Source organism: Notechis scutatus, chromosome 14 (genome assembly GCF_049901735.1).
Source record: "Notechis scutatus isolate UNSWTSFEM ecotype Mainland chromosome 14, rNotScu1.2, whole genome shotgun sequence".
NCBI lineage: Eukaryota > Metazoa > Chordata > Lepidosauria > Squamata > Elapidae > Notechis > Notechis scutatus.
In genome coordinates, this window is record NC_142022.1 from 8,790,608 (window position 1) to 8,808,915 (window position 18,308).

The 18,308-nt window shown below is 45.7% G+C and overlaps 2 protein-coding genes across 4 annotated transcripts; both read right to left on the reverse strand.

Annotated features, from left to right (window-relative positions):
• Positions 1 to 879: 879 nt before the first annotated feature.
• Positions 880 to 8,188, reverse strand: FLAD1 (flavin adenine dinucleotide synthetase 1). 3 transcript variants are annotated; one of them, XM_026691266.2, is made up of 8 exons: positions 8,123 to 8,188; positions 6,788 to 7,040; positions 5,742 to 6,504; positions 4,454 to 4,601; positions 3,520 to 3,618; positions 2,993 to 3,182; positions 2,212 to 2,285; positions 880 to 1,262 (listed from the first exon to the last, which is right to left on the reverse strand). In XM_026691266.2, the coding sequence occupies exons 2-8, from the start codon at positions 6,890 to 6,892 to the stop codon at positions 1,127 to 1,129; spliced, it is 1,515 nt and encodes a 504-aa protein (XP_026547051.2). In that variant the 5' UTR covers positions 6,893 to 7,040; positions 8,123 to 8,188; the 3' UTR covers positions 880 to 1,126. The 3 variants fall into 3 exon arrangements, with proteins under 3 accessions (XP_026547051.2, XP_087799907.1, XP_087799908.1); XM_087943781.1 differs by lacking the exon at positions 8,123 to 8,188 and adding an exon at positions 7,574 to 7,779; XM_087943782.1 differs by lacking the exons at positions 880 to 1,262; positions 8,123 to 8,188 and adding an exon at positions 7,574 to 7,774 and having other exon boundaries at positions 2,208 to 2,285.
• Positions 8,189 to 9,273: 1,085 nt separating this feature from the next.
• CKS1B (CDC28 protein kinase regulatory subunit 1B) lies at positions 9,274 to 12,351 on the reverse strand. The gene is made up of 3 exons (XM_026691264.2): positions 12,135 to 12,351; positions 11,108 to 11,235; positions 9,274 to 10,501 (listed from the first exon to the last, which is right to left on the reverse strand). Exons 1-3 carry the CDS (start codon positions 12,191 to 12,193, stop codon positions 10,449 to 10,451), a joined length of 240 nt encoding a protein of 79 aa, XP_026547049.1. The 5' UTR covers positions 12,194 to 12,351; the 3' UTR covers positions 9,274 to 10,448.
• Positions 12,352 to 18,308: the final 5,957 nt, after the last annotated feature.

Sequence of the window (18,308 nt, forward strand, 5' to 3'; positions counted from 1 at the left end):
AAGAAACTCCAAATTGGGGAATTCTGGGAGTCGAAGTCCAGCCATCTAAAAAAAAAAAATTGCCAAGGTTGATGAGCAAAGCAGCTCCCCAAACCCGGGCTAAGAATTTTCAGATCATTTTGGTCCATATATCAAGCTGTCCGTTTAGTAACCGCAGGTATATAATTTTATTTTTCCTACCTAAGTTTATTTACCACTCGTGCGTTTTGAAAATAATTCCCTGCTCTGCTGTTTTGTATTTTGATATACATTTTATCTGATAATAGTAAAAATAAATAAATAAATAAATATATTAATAGTGATAATGATGATGATAATGTTAATAATAATAATAATAATAATAATAATAATAATAATAATAATAATAATAATAATAATAATAATAATAAATAGGAGTAGTCTTGGAGCAATACCCAAATGGGCTGCCTAGATACATGGAAATTTTCTAACATGAATACCTAAATATCCTGACTTTGTAAAAAGAACACCTTATTTGGAATTGCGTATATACTCAGACATTACACCTTTACAGTTCTTAGGTCCTTGGTTAGGACTTGTTCAGTTTTTACCAGTCCCAAACTGTGAATCAAATGGAAGATTAAATAATAAATAAATAAATTTTTACAGTTTTACCAGGACCTCGTATTTTTAAAAGTTTCATATATATGTATATATATATACACACACACACACACTTATTATTATAAATACCTAGGATGCTGGCAGCAACCTTTATCAACCATCAGCACCAGTCAATGATATTTGTGATACCTCCTTAAATGTTCAGTTGACTTGAGTTTCATGTTTGAATGAATAAAAGAGAATAATAATAATAATAATCCTTTGGACTTGCTTCAGAATGAGGACAAGGAAGGCCGGTGAGAATTGGGTGGGAGAAAAAAACACCCCTATTTTTTATTCCAACACAATAAACGGTCTATTTGTGGCGCAAGATCAGTTCGAAAGATGCCCACAGGGCCAGACTAATCCAATCTCACTCATGTGTTCCGTTTTACGATGTTGATAAACCTACTTTGGAAAGTTACTTCCTCCCCAACCCCCACTTCCCCTCCCGGGTGTGTCTTGCTTAAACCAGCATTGCTGGCTACAGGCGCGGTGCGTTGGTTCAACAGCGCCAGATGCGTTCTTCTTTTTCGTCTTCCAACTCATAAGCCGGCCGGTAGGACTCCTGGCCTTGTGCGTTTGTGTAACGCAACGCTTGGTTTTTTTGCGTGTCGGTCATGCTTCCCAGCGAGGTGTAACTGCCGAAACGGGAAGCCAGCATGAAAGCCAGAAAACAAACACACAAAAAATGGGAAACCAGCATGAAAACAAACAAACAAAAATGGGAAACCAGCATGAAAACAAACAAATACAAAACAAGAAGCCAGCATGAAAACCAGCAAACACACAAATAAAAAATGGGAAACCAGCATGAAAACAAACAAACAAATAAAAAACGGGAAACCAGCATGAAAACAAACAAAACGAAACAGAACAACACCCATGTTTTCAATCCAGAGCGAAATCAACCTCGTGACACACAAGCCGTCCTTCGATTTACGGCCAACACTGAGCCCCCAACATTTCCGTCGCTAAGCGAGACAAGCCACTAAGTTGAGTTTTTCCTTGTTTTACGACTTTCCTGGCCACCGTTAAGGGAGTTGCTGCAGGTGTTGAGGAAGGAACACGGTTGTTGAGCGAATCAAGGCTTCCCCGGGGGATTTGGACATGTTAGAAGGTCGCAAAAGGGGATCGGGCAAGCCCTGGAGGCTGCAACCGTCATAAATATGAGTCAGTTGCCACGCGCGTGGATTTTAAACCTGTCATTATGGAAATGCTGAGAGTGGTGCAGTGGTCCTAGAGGTGGAGCGCTCGCCTCACAATCAAGAGTTCAATCCTCGGTAGAGGCAGATATTTCTTTCTCTGGGCACAAATGAGAATATTATCTGCTAAACAAAACACTGCATCGGCGACGGGAAGGGCATCTGGCCAGTAAAAACTCCATTCAGTTGACCACAACTCTACCCCGCAAGGGATTACGGGATCTTAAGTCACCTTTCTCTCTCATAACTTCCCCTACCCTCAAATTTTAAACCTGCCCGGCCTTTTAAAAGCTTCCTGGAATATTTCCTTGTGCAAATACACCTGTAAACACGTTTTTTTTTCTCCCCTAAATTAGGTAAAAATTCAAGACATGGACGCACTTACCCCTTGTCGTACAGAATGCAGTAAGGAATATAAAGGCTGCGAAGGAAACTCCATATATCGTGGTATGTCCAGTCCTAAGAATCAAACAAGAAAGTGGGAGGGGAAAAAAAAAAGAGAATTAAGAGAGAATTAAGAATTAATATTTGACACATCTCGCTCTTACAACCTTCGCAGCGTCGTCCCCATCCAAATTCAATCACTGGGCCACTGGCTTGTGGTTATGACGTTCGCAGCCTCTCAGTGTGAGTGTGTGTGTGTGTGTGTGTGTTTGTGTGATTCCCGTTTTGCAACCTTCCCAGCTGGCTTCTAACAAAGTCCACAGGAATTGGATTCATTCAATTCATTCCTCTTGGCTTCTAGGGGCTCACTAAGAAAGGATTTTTCAAAAGGACCATCAGAGCATTAGTATTTCCTGTATATTATCATCATTAACACGCTCTGATGCTAAGGAGTTCTACTCCCCCTCCCCGCCTGGAAAGAAATCTCTTCCAAACGCAAAACACAAGCAGAGGAGTTTCAGTTTCAGTTTCAGAGCACCAAGCAGCTTTAGTCCAGAACAGTTGAGCTAAGCCATGCCCAGGCTCCTCGCTGTCTCCTTGCTCACACAGTGAATACTCTTTGAGTTTCCAAACAGCCCTCCATTCACCTCCCCATACATTTCCTTTCCCCAAAACTAAGCCCCACCACATAGTTTCGTAGCGAAGCCCATGGGTATCCAGCTAGTTTTAATTAAACTGTTTTAAAAAGCCGATTAAAAGAGCCGCCGACGCCAAGGACCCACCAGCAGGGGGCTGACTCGCATGTACTGTGGCCATTCGGGGTCCGTCATAGAGAAGGGCTTCAGGGCGCAGGAATACGGATCTGTCCGTCGAGTGCCCATCAACACGGCCTCCAGGTCGGGCTGCTGACCTTTCAGGATCCCCAAAGCTTCCTTAATGTTCCCATGGACCAACCGAATGCGAAGGTTGTACCTGCCGGAAGATTCAAAGGGGAAACCCTCAAATTTCCGCGCGAAGGTGCCGATGGATGAATGGACCATTTTGATTTATTTTTATTTTTTTAAAATGGCGTCCGATTCTTGGACACGGCGTGGATGAGTCCCAACTGTTGTGTGTGTGCGGTTTTTAATTTTTTAATTTTTGCCATCCCTTCTTTTTTGAGGGCTGAGAGAAAGTGGCTGGCACAAATCCATGTTGCACTGATTTTCATTTTTCTTCAACCCAGCTGGTTTTGGGATGAAAAAAATAAATAAAATAAAATCAAGGCAGCCTTGACGTGGCCTCACCGAAGGAAGAAGGGGTACTTAACCTCCGAGCCGTATCTTGAATAAATTCTTCCATTTCCGGGAAGGGAAGGACCGTACGGATGTAGAGAGCCTGGAGCTGGTCCAACTTTTCTGGATATCGCCTATGGAGAAGTGATAAAAATGTTTTTTGTTTAAAAACGGAATAACGAGCAATGGTCTCTCTCTCTCGGGCTAGCTTGGCTTTTCAAGGTGCCTCTAAATCCCAGACAATTCCATTTGGACGGTCGCTAAACGAGTTACCCGTAAGTTGAGAACTGCCACTTCGAGCATCGGGATGAGAGTTGTCAATCTGGGCCCAGTGGACGGTTCTCCTATCTCTAAATGTGGAAAGATTGGGCCTGATAACAACACCCATCATCCCCGGGGGTTGGGGGGGGGGGGCGGGCGTTAATCCAGCCAGGTTTACCCACCAAATTGGGTAGAGTAGGCAGGCTGAATACAGGCCATCCCGGACTTACGACCGGCAAATTGAGCGCCCCCAATTTTTCTGTTGTTGAGTGAGAGATTGGCGAAAGGGGCACTGCGACCGTCGTAAATACGAACCAGCTGCCGAGCATCTAAATTTTGTTCGCGAGGGAGGAGCGGGGGGGGGGGATGCTGCAGCGGTTGTTAAGTGTGAAAAAACAACAACCGTTGTACGTCTCGTTTTTCCGTGCCTTTGTAACTTCGGACGCTGAACGAAGTGTCGTTAAAGTGTGCTGGCACTTAAAAAACTATCTGGATTTAACCCCTCCAGCAAAAAAAGGCTGGACTTGGGACTGAGTTTTGCAGGCCATTATAGGCCTTGGGAGTCCACAATGAGGACTAGAAGCATGCGCCTCCTTTTTAAAGCACGCCGAAATTTTAATATTTTTTTTCCTTTTTTTGGTTTTAAGCGTGACGATAGGGGAGGCCTGGCTTGGTTAGCGTCGTGAGAGCTTGCCGAAAGGGAGGCACCTCTGGACGGCGGCGTAAGAAAGGTGTAGCAACGCGGTGCAGTCCTTCCCGCCGTTAAACCCCACGCAGATTTTCGACAGGCTGTAGTTCTCCAAGCCTTCCTCCACGGTCCTGAGCGATGCCGCCACCTTCTGGCCAAGAGGAGAACCTGCAGGTTGGGAGGAAGGAGGTTAATCGGCGAGGGGAAAAAAAATCTCGACCGACAAGGCCGGAAATCCTGGGTAGTGGATCTATACGAACGGTCCTTGACTTATGACCGCAATAGAGACTGGAAAAAAAATCTGTCTTTAAGCAGGGCAGTGGTTAAATGAGGCCTCATGCAACCACACCCGATTTGTTTTAAAAAAATTACACCGGTACGGCCGATAGGGCTACCTCCCGGGACTCGAGATACATCTGTAAACACAACAAACACTCTGAATTCAAAAGGTTCCTTTATTCGGGGCGCCGGCAGCCCCGGCAAAAAATTCCTCTCTCACCGCAGGCTAACAAGTCCGTCCGCCAGGGAAGTGAAGAGTTGTTTGCCACATCTATTCGTCTCTGCTCCCTGCCTTTTATCCCCAGAGCTCAGGCGGGGCCTCGCTAGCAGCAGTGGCTCTTCCGTCCCAAGGGCCGGCCCATAGATTTCCACTGCTCTCCTCTCCTCTCTGCCTTCTGCGCATTATGTCAACACGTAAAATATTTCTGGGGTCTTTTTAGAGTCGCCAACAGAAAGGAAGGGGGAAGCAGTGGGCAGCTTGCACCCCATCCATGTTTTCAAAGATAGTAACTAGGCGAGGGAGGTTTCTGCTGCGCAAAATTCTAACAGGAGAGCCGGATTGATGACTTTGGGCTATGGAAGTGTCCCATTGGAGAATATGAATGATGATACACCCAGGGGTTTGGGGTGGGGGGTGGCGAAACCAGGGTCAAGGGTGACAGTGAATGATGTGCCTCAGAGTCAGCTATACCCAGGCATGTTTACTCCTAATAAATCTTTTAAGTTTTGAAAATCCGGCGAGAGACTCATGATTTAAATGGGAGTAACTACTGGGATCCTGACATCAGGAACTGGAGCCAGCTGTTCCTCCTCTTCTTCATCAGCCACCTCCAGACCTGGGGGCTGTTGACTCTCTATCTGGGGGTTGGCGGACGGCTCCTCCTCTTCCAATTCGGCTGCTGGAGGGACCGGCAGCCGACAGGCCACAACAGGTAGACAGGGCTATTTATCGGACTCGAGATAATCTGTACGGCAGAGAGGGCTGCCTACTGAGTCGAGATAATCTGTACGGCAGACAAGGCTACCTACCGGACTCAGCCAACCCGTAGACATCTGTAGTGGCCCGGGAAATGGGATTGGCTACCAAAGGCACCACGACCCCTTGGGGCAAGTGCTCCATCAGGAAAGCGTGCACCTTGTCCAGGTCAGCCTCGGAGTCCGAGTCCAGGATGAGCTTCACTCGGTGGTAGTTGCTGACCCAATCCGGGTACGAGCCCAGGTTGGTGCGTGGCCAGAATTTGGCGTTGGCGTCGTTCAGCACCGAGGCGATCTGAGTTTCCTCAACGTTCACGTAGATCTCCCGGGTGTAAAACTGGGTCTTCTCGTTTCGGAAGAGATGCCCGAGACCGTCCAGGGCTCGTTTCATCAACGAGGGGATCCCGGGGAAAATGTAGACGTTCCGGACGCTGATCAGCGGATACGGGAAGCGACGCCCTGTCTTCTCGTCCACTCCGTAATTGAGGAGAGAGGATTCGGGGACGCAAGCCAGCTTCATCTTCGGGCTTTCGGGCTTGGACTGCAGGCCGAAAAATTTCTGGACGAGTTTCACCATCTCTGGATGGGGATGGATTTTCTCGCCGAAGGCTTTTGCGACCGCTTCAAAGGTGACGTCGTCGTGCGTGGGGCCGATGCCGCCCGACGTCAAGACGTAAGTGAACCTGTCGGCGAAAGACTTGACCTCAGTGGCGATGGCCTCCACCTCGTCAGGCAGCACTGAAATCTTGGCCACCTTCACCCCCAGCGAGCGGAGTTTCCGGCACATGAAAACAGAATTGGTGTCTTGCGTGTACCCCTGAAAAAAAGACCCCCCCCAAAAGAAGATATTAGAAGGATAATCTGTAGTCGAAGTAGATCATCAACAGCTTCTTCACAAGCATGTTAGCATTCATAGTCCATGAGAAGTTCAAGATAGAAGTGCCCAGAAATTTAAACTTGATTCATATATCAGCAGGTATATTCAGATATATATACACATCGCCAGTTGACTTTATTGGGGAAAAAAAATAGATTAATTCACTGATCAAAGCTGCCTCGATTTCCCCAGAGCGTACACCGTTGTGCGAAGGCTCACGTACCTTTAAGATCTCGTCTCCTATGATGATGATGCCAGCGGTCACGGCTGCAGGTTGAGGGGTGCCCCCTTTGTTTCTGGAAGTTTCCCCATCCACCTGGGTCGCCATCGTTTGAAGACACCGTCTGGGCTGTCTGGCGTGCACAACGTTCCTGCAGAGCCAAAGATCCCAGCGCAGGAGCGAGCGGCCCTTGGAAGCTGCCAGTTCTAAATGTCGCTTCGGCAGAGTTTTGGAAGCTTGCGTTACCTGCAGTTACCTGAAATTAATATGTCTGTTACACAAGCCCTTTGATTGCAGGTATTTTTTTAAAAAAAATTCTTGCAGGATTATTATTATTATTATTTTAAATAAAGGAGAGTATTTGTAGCTTGAAATTTGGGGTCCTTGGTGCTCTCTGAGCTTGGCGGTTTCCTTGTGGACATTTCATGACCCAACTAAGTAACATCATCAGGGCTAGAAAGGAGTGGAGTTTCCTCTGCGTGAGACTGATGATATTACCTAGTTGGGTCATGAAACATCTGCAAGAAAACAAGCTCAGAGAGTACCATGGACCTCATGTGTCTTCCTCCTCCACCTCTTTTCATAAACTCCATCTCTAGTCTAGCACTGTTGTTGTTACCTAGTTTGGTAATGAAACGTCTGCAAGAAAACAACCCAGTTCAGAGAGCACCAAGGACCCACAGTCTTCCTCCTCCTCCTCCGTCATCTTCTCCTCCTTCTCCTTTTCTTTCTCCTTCTCCCTTCTCCTCTCTGCAAACCCTACCTGTAGTCTAGCACGGATGTTGTTACCTAGTTTGGTCACGAAACGTCTGCAAGAAAACAACCCAGCGCAAAGAGCAACAAGGACATCATCATCATCATCATCATCATCAAACAAAGTAACTTTGGAAGATGGTTTTGTTCTGGCTGGTCATTTCTACTTTATTTCTACTTGATTTATTTATCCTCGCTTTGGAAGTACTAAGGTATGTAACACGTCACTCTCTGACCTGTAAAATTAAAATGGAGTTAAATTGACTGGCTTCAATCACTTTAATTGGTTACATTAATAAAATCAAACCAGACCCTTGCACTGTGGATCGCACCCTTTCCAGAATAAATCTGCATTTATTTACTCCAGTTGCACTGAGACATCAAACTAGGATTGATCTATTTCCCAAGACTATTGATCTATTTCCCAATTAACAGTGCTTTAAGCAATCCCCAAAGAGAAAGCCTTCATTCCCGCGGGTCTTTGACACTCTGTCCATGCTCAGGAGCCCCCTTGGCAAAACCTGCAGGGTGGGAGATACCATTTCAAGCAAGACCCGGGAAATTCCCACGCACCCCTCGACTTACCCTAACCTTGTTTAAACAACTGCCAGGGAGCCACGCCTCCCGCTCGCCCATTGGCTTGCTTCTTCCTGCCGGCCTCGCCCCCTCTGGTTTGCTATTGGCCTAGCGGGAAAGGGGCGGGGAGCGGAAGAAGCGCGGATTGGCCAACAGGCGCGGGCGGCGTGGCAAGAGAGCGACGCTCTAGGCCCCCGGGAAAACTACATTTCCCATCATGCCTCCCGGCGTTTCATTGTGTACAGGCGAGTTGTTTGCAAACAGGTGTTGCCTTTTGGATTGTGTAATATTTTTTTTTTAACTTTTTTGTTTACCTCCTCGTGACATTTGGCTGAGTGACCCAACCCACCCAATTTTCTAGATTATGTGCAATGTTGTAAAGTGTCAAAATCAGCTTAAAGCTGATTTTATTTATTTTTATTTATTTATTTAGTCAAATGCTTACAATATAATGGAAATAAGAATAAACATAAGTTTAAATACATGAAATAGTAACAAATAATTGGGGACAATAGGACAGGGACAGTAGGCACGATTGTGCGCTTATGCACACCCCTTAATTTTGCAGAGAGAAATCCCTTGTGCATCCAATCACACTCGGCTAGTAAGAAAATAAAGGGAAGGAAAAGAAGTAAATGGATGAAGAAGGGAAGGAAAGGGAGGGAAAGATGGAAGGAAGTAAATGGATGAAGGGAAGGAAAAGATTGATGGAAGGAAGAAAATGAAGAAGGGAAGGGAACAAAAGAAAGGGAAGTAAATGAAGAGAAGGGAAAGGAAGGAAAGATGGCGGGAAGGAAATAAATGAAGGGAAGGGAAAGGAAAGGAAGAAAAGGAAGGGAAGAAAAGGAAAAGATGGAAGGAAGTGAAGAAGAGAAGTAAAGGAAGGGAAGGAAGAAAAGGAAGAGAAGGCGGGAAGAAAGTAAATGGATGAAGAAGGGAAAGGAAAGGAAGGGAAGGAAAAAGCTCATTTTCCCTTTTATGCTCCACTATTTTTAAAAATTCCAAATCTACTAAGAAGGCTGTTTTGCACAGCATTATTACACACAATACTACATTACTGAAACTACATAGTCTAAGGAGTGGAAATGTAGGCTACATTCCCCCTACAGATCGCTTTCGAAAGCACCCGGTCTATCAGCAAAAACAAACAAACCCAAATCCCGTATAAACAATCTTTATTTGGATCAGGTCAGGAAAGCTCATCCGGATCAGTCAATCAAGGAAAATTAAACAATTAATTAAGCTTAGGTTACTTGTATGAGTTCAGCTCTTTGCACCCTGCCTTTAAAACCACCCCAATCCCCAGGTAAAGTAATACACAACACAATTTAACTGCAGTTAAAACAATATTTTAGGAAAATGCGTTGCAGCAAAACACGAGTAACAGAAAGCACTTCCATTAATAAAGTTTTTTTAAAAAAATAAAATAAAATAAAATAAAAGGCCCTGAAAGAAAACTTAAAAACAGAAGCACAAGGAAAACAAGTTTATAGAATATTTCTTGGTACAATAGGTTACATACGTACTCACGAACAGAGGTTACAACATGGATGAAACTACACAAAGTTGCTGCATTTGTACATTGAACCCAAAACTTAAATATTGCCTAATTTCATTGATTCTTTTTTTTAAAAAAGAGATCACCTTGATCAACATTTAAAGTCTTGAATGACTTTCTTTGGAAGACAACATGGATGAATTTTAATCCTTTATACCAGTGGCCCTCAAATGGTTGTTTGAACCCAGTGTACTTGCATCGACCGTTTTATTTTTCTCATAATTTTCAGTTAATCTGTGACATGATTCCTTCTTTCACCAATGCATTCCAATGTCCAAGTTACATTAGATTAAGCAATATAGAAAACTGCGACCAAATTGAGGTACAAGGAGTTAGAAACGATCCTTTAACATGGTGACCCTTTATTAATCCAGCCCAAGGAACAATCATATCAAAAATATCTTAAAAGCTCTAAAGCAGAAGTTGAAATATAAGATTAAAAAGGAAAGGCACGTTTTAAGAACAAAGTTTTGCAAGACAAGATTTTTTTTTTTAAAGTGAGTTAGGCCCTTTGGGCAGGCCAAGCTTTTAGCCAGTATTTCAAAAAATATTTTTTTAAAAAAGTCAAGTTGTTGGAGTTTTTGAAGATTGCTTTGGCCAGATAAAATATCGGAGGCAAAACCACTTTTTCTTAGCTGCTTGTTTACGTCAAGCAGTATTTTCTGGAACAGGCATCTTAAAACATTTCTTGGAATTTTACGATTTAGATTAAAAGAATCAATTGTTCTCCAAAAAAAGGTGCTTCGATCGAAACACAGAAGAAGGTGGAGGTGCGTGTCATTTTTCAACTTTCTTCGGCAGTGGTCTTCGGAAAAGCAGGATGTGTGGCTCTGGAAAGAGAGGAAAAAAACGGCACGTGAAAAAGATCACCGGAACTCAGATTTTTTTTCCTCCAGCAGGAAAGCTGTCATCAAATCCCTCGGATCAGTTTTTTTTTTTTTTTTTACGTGGGGGAAGATTCAGAAAATAACCAGATCCTGAATGGTGGAGTGATCAAAGATCATGTCGTCGCTGGGCAAAGCCAATTTAGATTTATTTTTATTTGCGTCCTGCCGGTTTTATTTTTTTACAAATCAATCAAGATGGCAAACATACCCATCTCTCTCTTCCTGTTTTCCCCATAACAACCATCCTGTGAAGTGGAATGAGCTGAGAGTGACCGCTCCAAAGCCACCCAATTTTTGTGCCTAAGGCAGGACTAGAACTCACGTCTCCTGGTGACTGGCCCAAAGTCACCCAATTGGCTTTCACATCTAAGGTGAAACTAGAACTCATTTTCTCCTGGTTTTTAGCCTTAACCATTAGACTTCACTGGCTCTTTAAGGGAATATTCAAGTCACTCAGTGGCCATCCGGACGATAACTTAAATTGATGCTCGAAGTTGACATTTTGCCTCTAGAGCTTCAGGTCCAAGCTGCGGACAGGTTTTACCCTACCTGGTTCGTGGATCATGTAATGGACCCAGCCCTGGCTCTGCTGGACCCCCAGGTTCCGCCACTCCGATTCGGACATGAGATGGGTCTTGGGGACCAGCTTGGCGATGTCTTTGGGCAGCATGACATGCCTGCAAGAAAAGCCGGGCGGGAGGGGGAAGAGAAGGAACAAGAGGTCAATAAACATCGGACCAACCTACCAAATCCCCCCCCCCCGCCGGACAGTCAAAGAGGAAGCGAGGCAAAGCCCGCCTATAGAGTGATGGGAGTTGTAGTCCCACCATATTTATGCACCACCTCTTAACTTGGTGGGAAGCCTCTTTGGAGTCTTGAGGCCCTTTCCCAATCCCATCCAACCTCAGCCTGACCTGCTGTCAGTGCTGTCGCGCCTCCACACCCATCAGCCCTAGCCAAAGGCTAGGAACCATGGGAGGTGGAGTCCAAATCATTGCCAAACGGATGGATGATAGCTGGGGGGGGTTTGGGGGGGGGAGGAGGGAGAAAAGGATTTTACAAGTTTTTAGAAGACTTTTCAAAGGGTTGAAGCAAGGAAGGTGGACGACCCATCGATAAGCCAATAAGAAGCCGAGATTAAAAAGAAAAAGGATTAAAATGCGATAAAATACCTAATCCCGTTAATTCGTTTAAATTTATAAACGGCCCAGTTCTAGGAGATTTTGTGAAGCATGCAAAAATTAGGATTTCTCCCTCCTTTTTTTTTCTCTTAAAATAAAAGGCTAAAAATACAATGCATAATTCTTTTAATGCAGTTTATTCATCTTTTTTTCTTGTTTTCTATTGCAAAAAAAGTTTTTCTTGGCTTCTTTTGGGAGCCTGCATTTTAATTTCTTGAACAACACAAGTTTGAACAAAAAAAAAAAGGCAAAAATGTGAACAAATACAGAATAATTAGAAGCCAGAGGCTCCAAGCCCCGCCCCCTTCCCCAAGCCCCGCCCCTCACGTGTCGTCGCCGCGGAAACCCCCCCAACCCCGCCCCTGCCCATCGCGCCAGGCTCCGCCCCCTCTCACCGGTACTCGAATTCCTCGTCGTCGTATTTATCCGAGTAGTAGATCTGCTTGTGCGTCATGATCGGGAAGGCGGCGGCGGGGCGGCCGGCGGCGTCTGGCTCGCTCTCTCCGGCCGCTGCTTGGCGTTTCCCGGCGGCGTCCGAAGCCCCGCGCTCGCCGGCGCCAGTTAGAGGAAGACTGGAAAGGGGAGGCGCCGGCCTTTTTTGCGCATGCGCACCTCTCGCCCTTGCGCGGGTTTACCCCTCGCTTAGTTTCCCCCGAACCGCCGCTTTTCAAAAGTCTCCGCCTTCGACGCTGATTGGGCAGGAGAGTCTGAGGGGGAGGATGCTTGGGTAGACGTAGCGGAACCTGATTGGCTGCGCTCGGAATGACCTCAGCCCTGCATGATGTCTCTCAAACTACAACTCCCATCAGTCCCATTCTCACAACCTTGTCAAGAGGGGACTACAAGTCCCATTCTTCCAGCTTAAGCCGCATATTCCATCATCCTGTCAAGCCAGAGCTGGGCAGGAACCAACAATGCATTTTGGTTATAAATGAGATGAGAAACGGGATACCCAATTTTATTCCCCCCCCCCTTGGTCTAAAATTAACCATTCGTTTAATTAAGGACCGTGTGTCAAATCAAATTGAAAAAGGGGTTCGGGGGTCTCAGGTAAAGGAGTAGAGCCGCTTCGATTTCAACCAATGAGGAGCTTCCCCCAGGTGTGTCTGCATGCTGATTGGTCTCTGAGTCTCCCCGGGGACCTATAAAACAGCCGTGCTAGCAGCCAATGAAAAGTTCAGGTTGTTGGTTGCGTTAACCAATCGGGTTCAGAGCTGTTTTGGAGGGAAAGTATAAAAGGAGACAGCGGGACTGACGCTTTCAGTCAGCCCGTCGAGGAGCTTGAGGAAAGGCGACAACGGGGAAGTAAAGGAGAGTTTGCAGTCGGAAGAAACTTGAGTATCGGAAGGCTAGAAGGAAGATGAGGCAAAAGCGGCGAGCTAGGAAACAAACGGCGAAGTCATTTCTGAGGGGATTTCTGCGTCCCTGAGGACCGATGTGAAGACTACGACGAATATTTTTTAATACTGAAATTGTAGTGTTTTATTAACCCTCTCCCCGCGTAGTGTTCTTTCTATTCCTCCCTATAAACAGCCCTGTGGAAATGGGTGGGTCCTGACACGGGGAGAGAGAGTCCCAAGGCTAGAGTGGCACTACCGGAAGTCTAGGAAAGGTTGCCGAAGGGGAGGTAGGCTGGGAGCCCCGCCTTCAACACGGGACGAAATCCGGAAGCGTTTGGTGGGGAAAAAAACGGGCGGGGCAGGTTTCTAAGAACCCCAGAAGTTTTGTCGGAGAGAGGCTCTGTCGGAGAAGCCGCAGTTGGACGCCTTTGCCCCTCCAATGGTGCGGCCGCCCCGGTAAGAAGCCCCCTCCAATTATCAATATTGCCCCGTGCAGCCCTGCATAGTCGGTCAATTGCGGGTCAGGTTCCGTCGCCCCGTCTGGAAAGTTGGCCGGGGGAATGATTTGTTTCTAAGGTTGCACCACAGCCCTGCGAGGGAGGTCCGGGGAGCGCCGTTACTCGGTCGGGGCGATCCGCGTTCATTTTCATTGATAAGGATAGGGCTGGGGCACGGCTCTATTCCCTCGAGGCGCCTTTTAGAGACGCGCGGCAAGGTAAATTGCCCCTGCGGCTGGAGGTTCTCCGGATCGGGCGCTCATTTAAGGAGCGTGGCTCAAGTTGGGCCGGACCCGAGTGTCGAAATCGTGGGTACATTTTCCCAGGAAAGGGCGGGGGAGGAGGGAAAAAGTCCGCTCCTCACTCGTGTTCCGAGGAAGCAGCGCCGCCAGAGGATTCCCGGACTTGAAAACTCAGCCTTGTTTTGTAATAGAAGCGGGTTACTAATGGTTTACTCAGAAGCATGACGGTGACTGCAGATTTAAAGTCTCCCTCCCTCCCTCTTAACTGTCTCCCGTCTGCGCGACGAGGCCAGGGGAGGAATGTGAGGGAAGAAAGGAGAAAAGAAAAAAAAAAAAACTCCCTCTTGCCGGACCAGAGAGGAGACTGCGCCAGAGACGTCCGCGCCGCCTTCGAGCGCTTCTTTCCTTCGCTCTTTCCTCCTGGGCTCTTCCAAGCGGTTTCCTTGGGATTCCCCCGAAGGAGCCAAGGAGGGGAAGGACGAAGCCGGCTCCGCGTTGGGGCCGGCGGGGATGGGACGAAAAACCCATCCCGGGGGGGAAAGGCGAGAGTGGGGCATCCAAAACGCTTTGCCCGGAGGCGGGGATGGTGGTGGTGTCGGTGTCGTCATTCTATCCCCAAAGGTTGAGCCGCTCGTGTCTTGAGGGTCGGCCCCGTCCAGGGGTGGAAGATGGTCTCTGGAACCCTCTCTGGTTGTGTTGGGTGCGGATGGGCTTCCAGAGCTGGAGAGGGTTGGGGGGATTTGGTTGCCCTGGCGGAGAAACGGCCCGCGATGTGAACGTTTTAGCATTGAGAAAGAAGCCGCCGCCGCCGCTGCTGGGTGTGCCTGCTGCCTCTAGGCAAAGCCTCGGCGTTGCGGAGTTTGGGGCCGGGGTTGATTCCTTTTTAGGTGGGACGGATTTGCTGCAAGACTCGCTGTTGCAAAATTGTAAAGGGGCGGCGGGGTTATTTATGAAACGGGTTTGCTTGCAGGCCTTGAGATTGCAAAGCTTGGGATCGCATGGATAGGCTGTCCAAAAGTGAGACTTTTTCTCCCTCTCACCCCTCTCTTCCTTTCCACAGACACGAAAACCACATTTGGGGGAGTTGTCAATGATCTCAAAACCTCTGCAAATCTTGGACCCAAACCTGTCCTTTCTTTTCTACTTTGCACCCCTAATTGTTGGCAAAGGCCAGCAGGATTTTCTCTCCTTTAAAGAACCGATTGGGCCTCTTTTCTCCCCCAGGAAAGGTTTCTGTCCCAATTTTGGCACCCGTGTCATATTTGCATGCTCCACTTTGGAGGGTGGTTTTTGGTGTTTTTTTTTGGAGTGTGTGTGTTTGTCTCTCACTATTGTGTGCAGCCAGCCTAAGCCAGATTTCCTGGCTTAGTTTACAAACAAGACCGTAATTCATCTGCGAGGAGGTTGTCACCTCCACCAACCAAGCTGGGAGATTTTTTCTCAACCCAAGTTGGGTGAGACTTTCTGTGCAAAAAAAGAATGAATAGAATAGAACAAATAATAGAACAGAATAAAGAATAGAATAAAAAAGAATAGAAGAAAGTAATAGAATAGAAGAAAATAGAATAGAGAAAGAATAGAATAGAATAAAAAGAGAATAGAAGTAATAGAATAGAAGAAAATAGAATAGAGAAAGAATAGAATAGAATAAAAAGAATAGAAGAAAATAGAATAGAGAAAGAATAGAATAGAATAAAAAAATAGGAATAGAAGAAAGAATAGAATAATAAAGAATAGAATAAAAAGAATTGAAGAAAGTAATAGAATAGAAAAAAATAGAATAGAATAATAAAGAATAGAATAGAATAAAAAGAGAATAGAAGAAAGAATAGAAGTAATAGAATAGAAGAAAATAGAATAGAGAAAGAATAGAATAAAGAATAGAATAAAAAAATAGGAATAGAAGAAGAAGAAGAAAATAGAAGAAAGAATAGAATAATAGAATAGAAAGAATAGAATAGAATAAAAAAATAGAATAGAAGAAAGAATAGAATAATAATAGAATAAAAAGAAAAGTAATAGAAGAAAAAAGAATAGAATAAAAAAGAGAAGAAAGAATGGAAGAAGGAATAGAATTAGAATAGAGGAAAGAAAGAATGGAATATAGAATAGAATTCTTTTATTGGCCAAATGTGATTGGACACACAAGGAGTTTGTCTTTGGTTCAAATGCTCTCGGCGTTCATAAAATAAAAGAGAAAGAAAAATGCCTCCCGCTCTCATATGTTTTCCTTTTCAGCTGCCCCTTAAACACCCCCCACCCCCAAGGGACAAATGTAGCCCCTGTCCCCATTTCCATCCGTCTGGGTCAGGCTGCAAACTCCGGCTTTGCTTCCCTCCCTCCCCTGAAGAAGGAGGAGGAGGGCTCTGCATTCTCCAATTTCATCCCTTTTTAAAAACTGGAGTGGCCCATTTGGGGGGGGGGGGAGGCGGGGAAAAGAGTAGTGGGACGACATCATCCTCTTTTGCAGGTCAGTTGTTTTTTTTAATAAAGTTTTTCTCCTCTTCCTCTCCCCCACCTCTCCCTTAGAAGACCCTTAAAGCCAGAAAAGTTAAAATAAATCTCTTTATTTCTTTCTCCCTTCCCTGTCCGTCCTGGTAACTGCCTTGTTTCTCTCCCCCTCTCCCTCCCCACGGGACGGTGGGCTTCTCACTCAAATCTAACCCCCTTCCTCACATTTCTGGACCTAGCAGGATGGGGGGAAGGAGAGAGAGAGAGAGAGAAACACCCCCCAAATTCCTCGGCCAAGGGGGGGGGGAAAGAGTTTTTCTTTTTAAATTCCTGCAGAGGCACCAAAAAAAAAATATATGCCACGTTTCTCTTGGCTGATGAAGCGAAAGAAATGGCCATCTTGCTTCTTTTGCAGGCGGGTATTTTTATTTTATTTTATTTTTTTGAGGTGGGGCAGGCAAAGCTAAAAGGGTGGGGTAGGGTCTCCGTCCCCCCGTCCCCCAAATTGTGAGTTTTTCTCTCTCCCCCCGGCTCCGCCGAAGCCACCGAGGAAGTGAGGGGGTGGGATGGTGGGACGTGGCGGAGCAAATGAGCCCAAGACCGAAGCTCCCACCAACCCTCTTTGGGGAAGAAAAACTTGTCTGCCCTTCTGGGCAGTTTGGTCAGATAGAGTGCGGCTGCTTTTGGAAGGTCTGCTGCAGAAGCGGAATTGAGACGCATCTTTGGAGGCCTTTGAGCCGTTATTTGTGGGAGAAAAGGAAAAGAGTTTGATATGAGCACGTTGGGCCGGCTAGCAAGGACACCCCAGATAGGTGTGTGTATATAAAACCAGGATAAAACTCTACACACACACACACACACCCAAAAAAGCTGCCATTCCCTCTTGGTTTGCCCCCTTGAACCCAGGAGAGCAATACAATAATCCACCCCCCCCCCCCTGCAGATCAGCTCCAGGTGGGGTGTCAAGAGTCCCTAAAATTCCCCTTTGGATTAAAAAAATAAATAAATTACCCAGCACCTCCCTCCCCTTCCAAGTCCACCCATCCCTAATTGCAGAGGCTCTGGAAGCTCCTTCCTTGCCCAGCTGGACTTTGGAGATAGATTGCCTTGGCACATGGAGGCTCTCCGTGAAGCAGGGAACAGGCTGCCTTGGGATGGTCCGACTCTGATTGGTCTCCTTGGGAAGAGGATTGGGGCCCTTCCGGCAGTCTACTACCCCCTCTTAAAGCATGAGGAATTCTAGGAAGAAAGGAAGGAGAAAAAGAAAGAAAGAAAGAAAGAAAGAAAGAAAGAAAGAAAGGAGAGAGAAGAGAGAGAGAGAGATTCTATCGAAGCTCCCCCTCTTAAAGCATGATGGCTGAGGAATTCTAGGAAGGAAGGAAGGAAGGAAGGAGAAAGAAAAGAAAGAAAGAAAGAAAGAAAGAAAGAAAGAAAGAAAGAAAGAAAGAAAGAAAGAAAGAAAGAAAGAAAGAAAGAAAGAAAGAAAGAAAGAAAGAAAGAAAGAAAGAAAGAAAGAAAGAAAGAAAGAAAGAAAAGAAAGAAAGAAAGAAAGAAGGAGAAAGATAGGAGAGAGAGAGAGAGATTCTGGGAATTGAAGCTCACCCCTCTTGAAACATGCTGGCTGAGGAATTCTGAGAAAGAAAGAAAGAATAGAAAGAGAAAGAAGAGAGAAAGAAGAATAGAAAGAAAGAGATAGAAGAGATAAATTCTGGGAGTTGAAGCTCACCCCTCTAAAACATGCTGGCTGAGGAATTCTGAGAAGAGAGAGAGAGAGAGAGAGAATAGAAAAAAGAAAGAAAGAAGAAAAGAAGGAGTTGAAGCCCACCCCTCTTAAAACATGCTAGCTGAGAATTCTGAGAAAGAGAGAGAGAGAAAGAAAAGAAAGAGAATAGAAAGAAAGAAAGAATAGAAGAGAGTCGAAGCCCGCCGCTCTTAAAACATGCTAGCTGAAAAATTCTGAGAGAGAGAGAAGAGGGAGAGAAAGAATAAAGAGAAAGAAAGAAGAAAGAAAAGAAAGAATAGAAGAGAGTCAAAGCCCA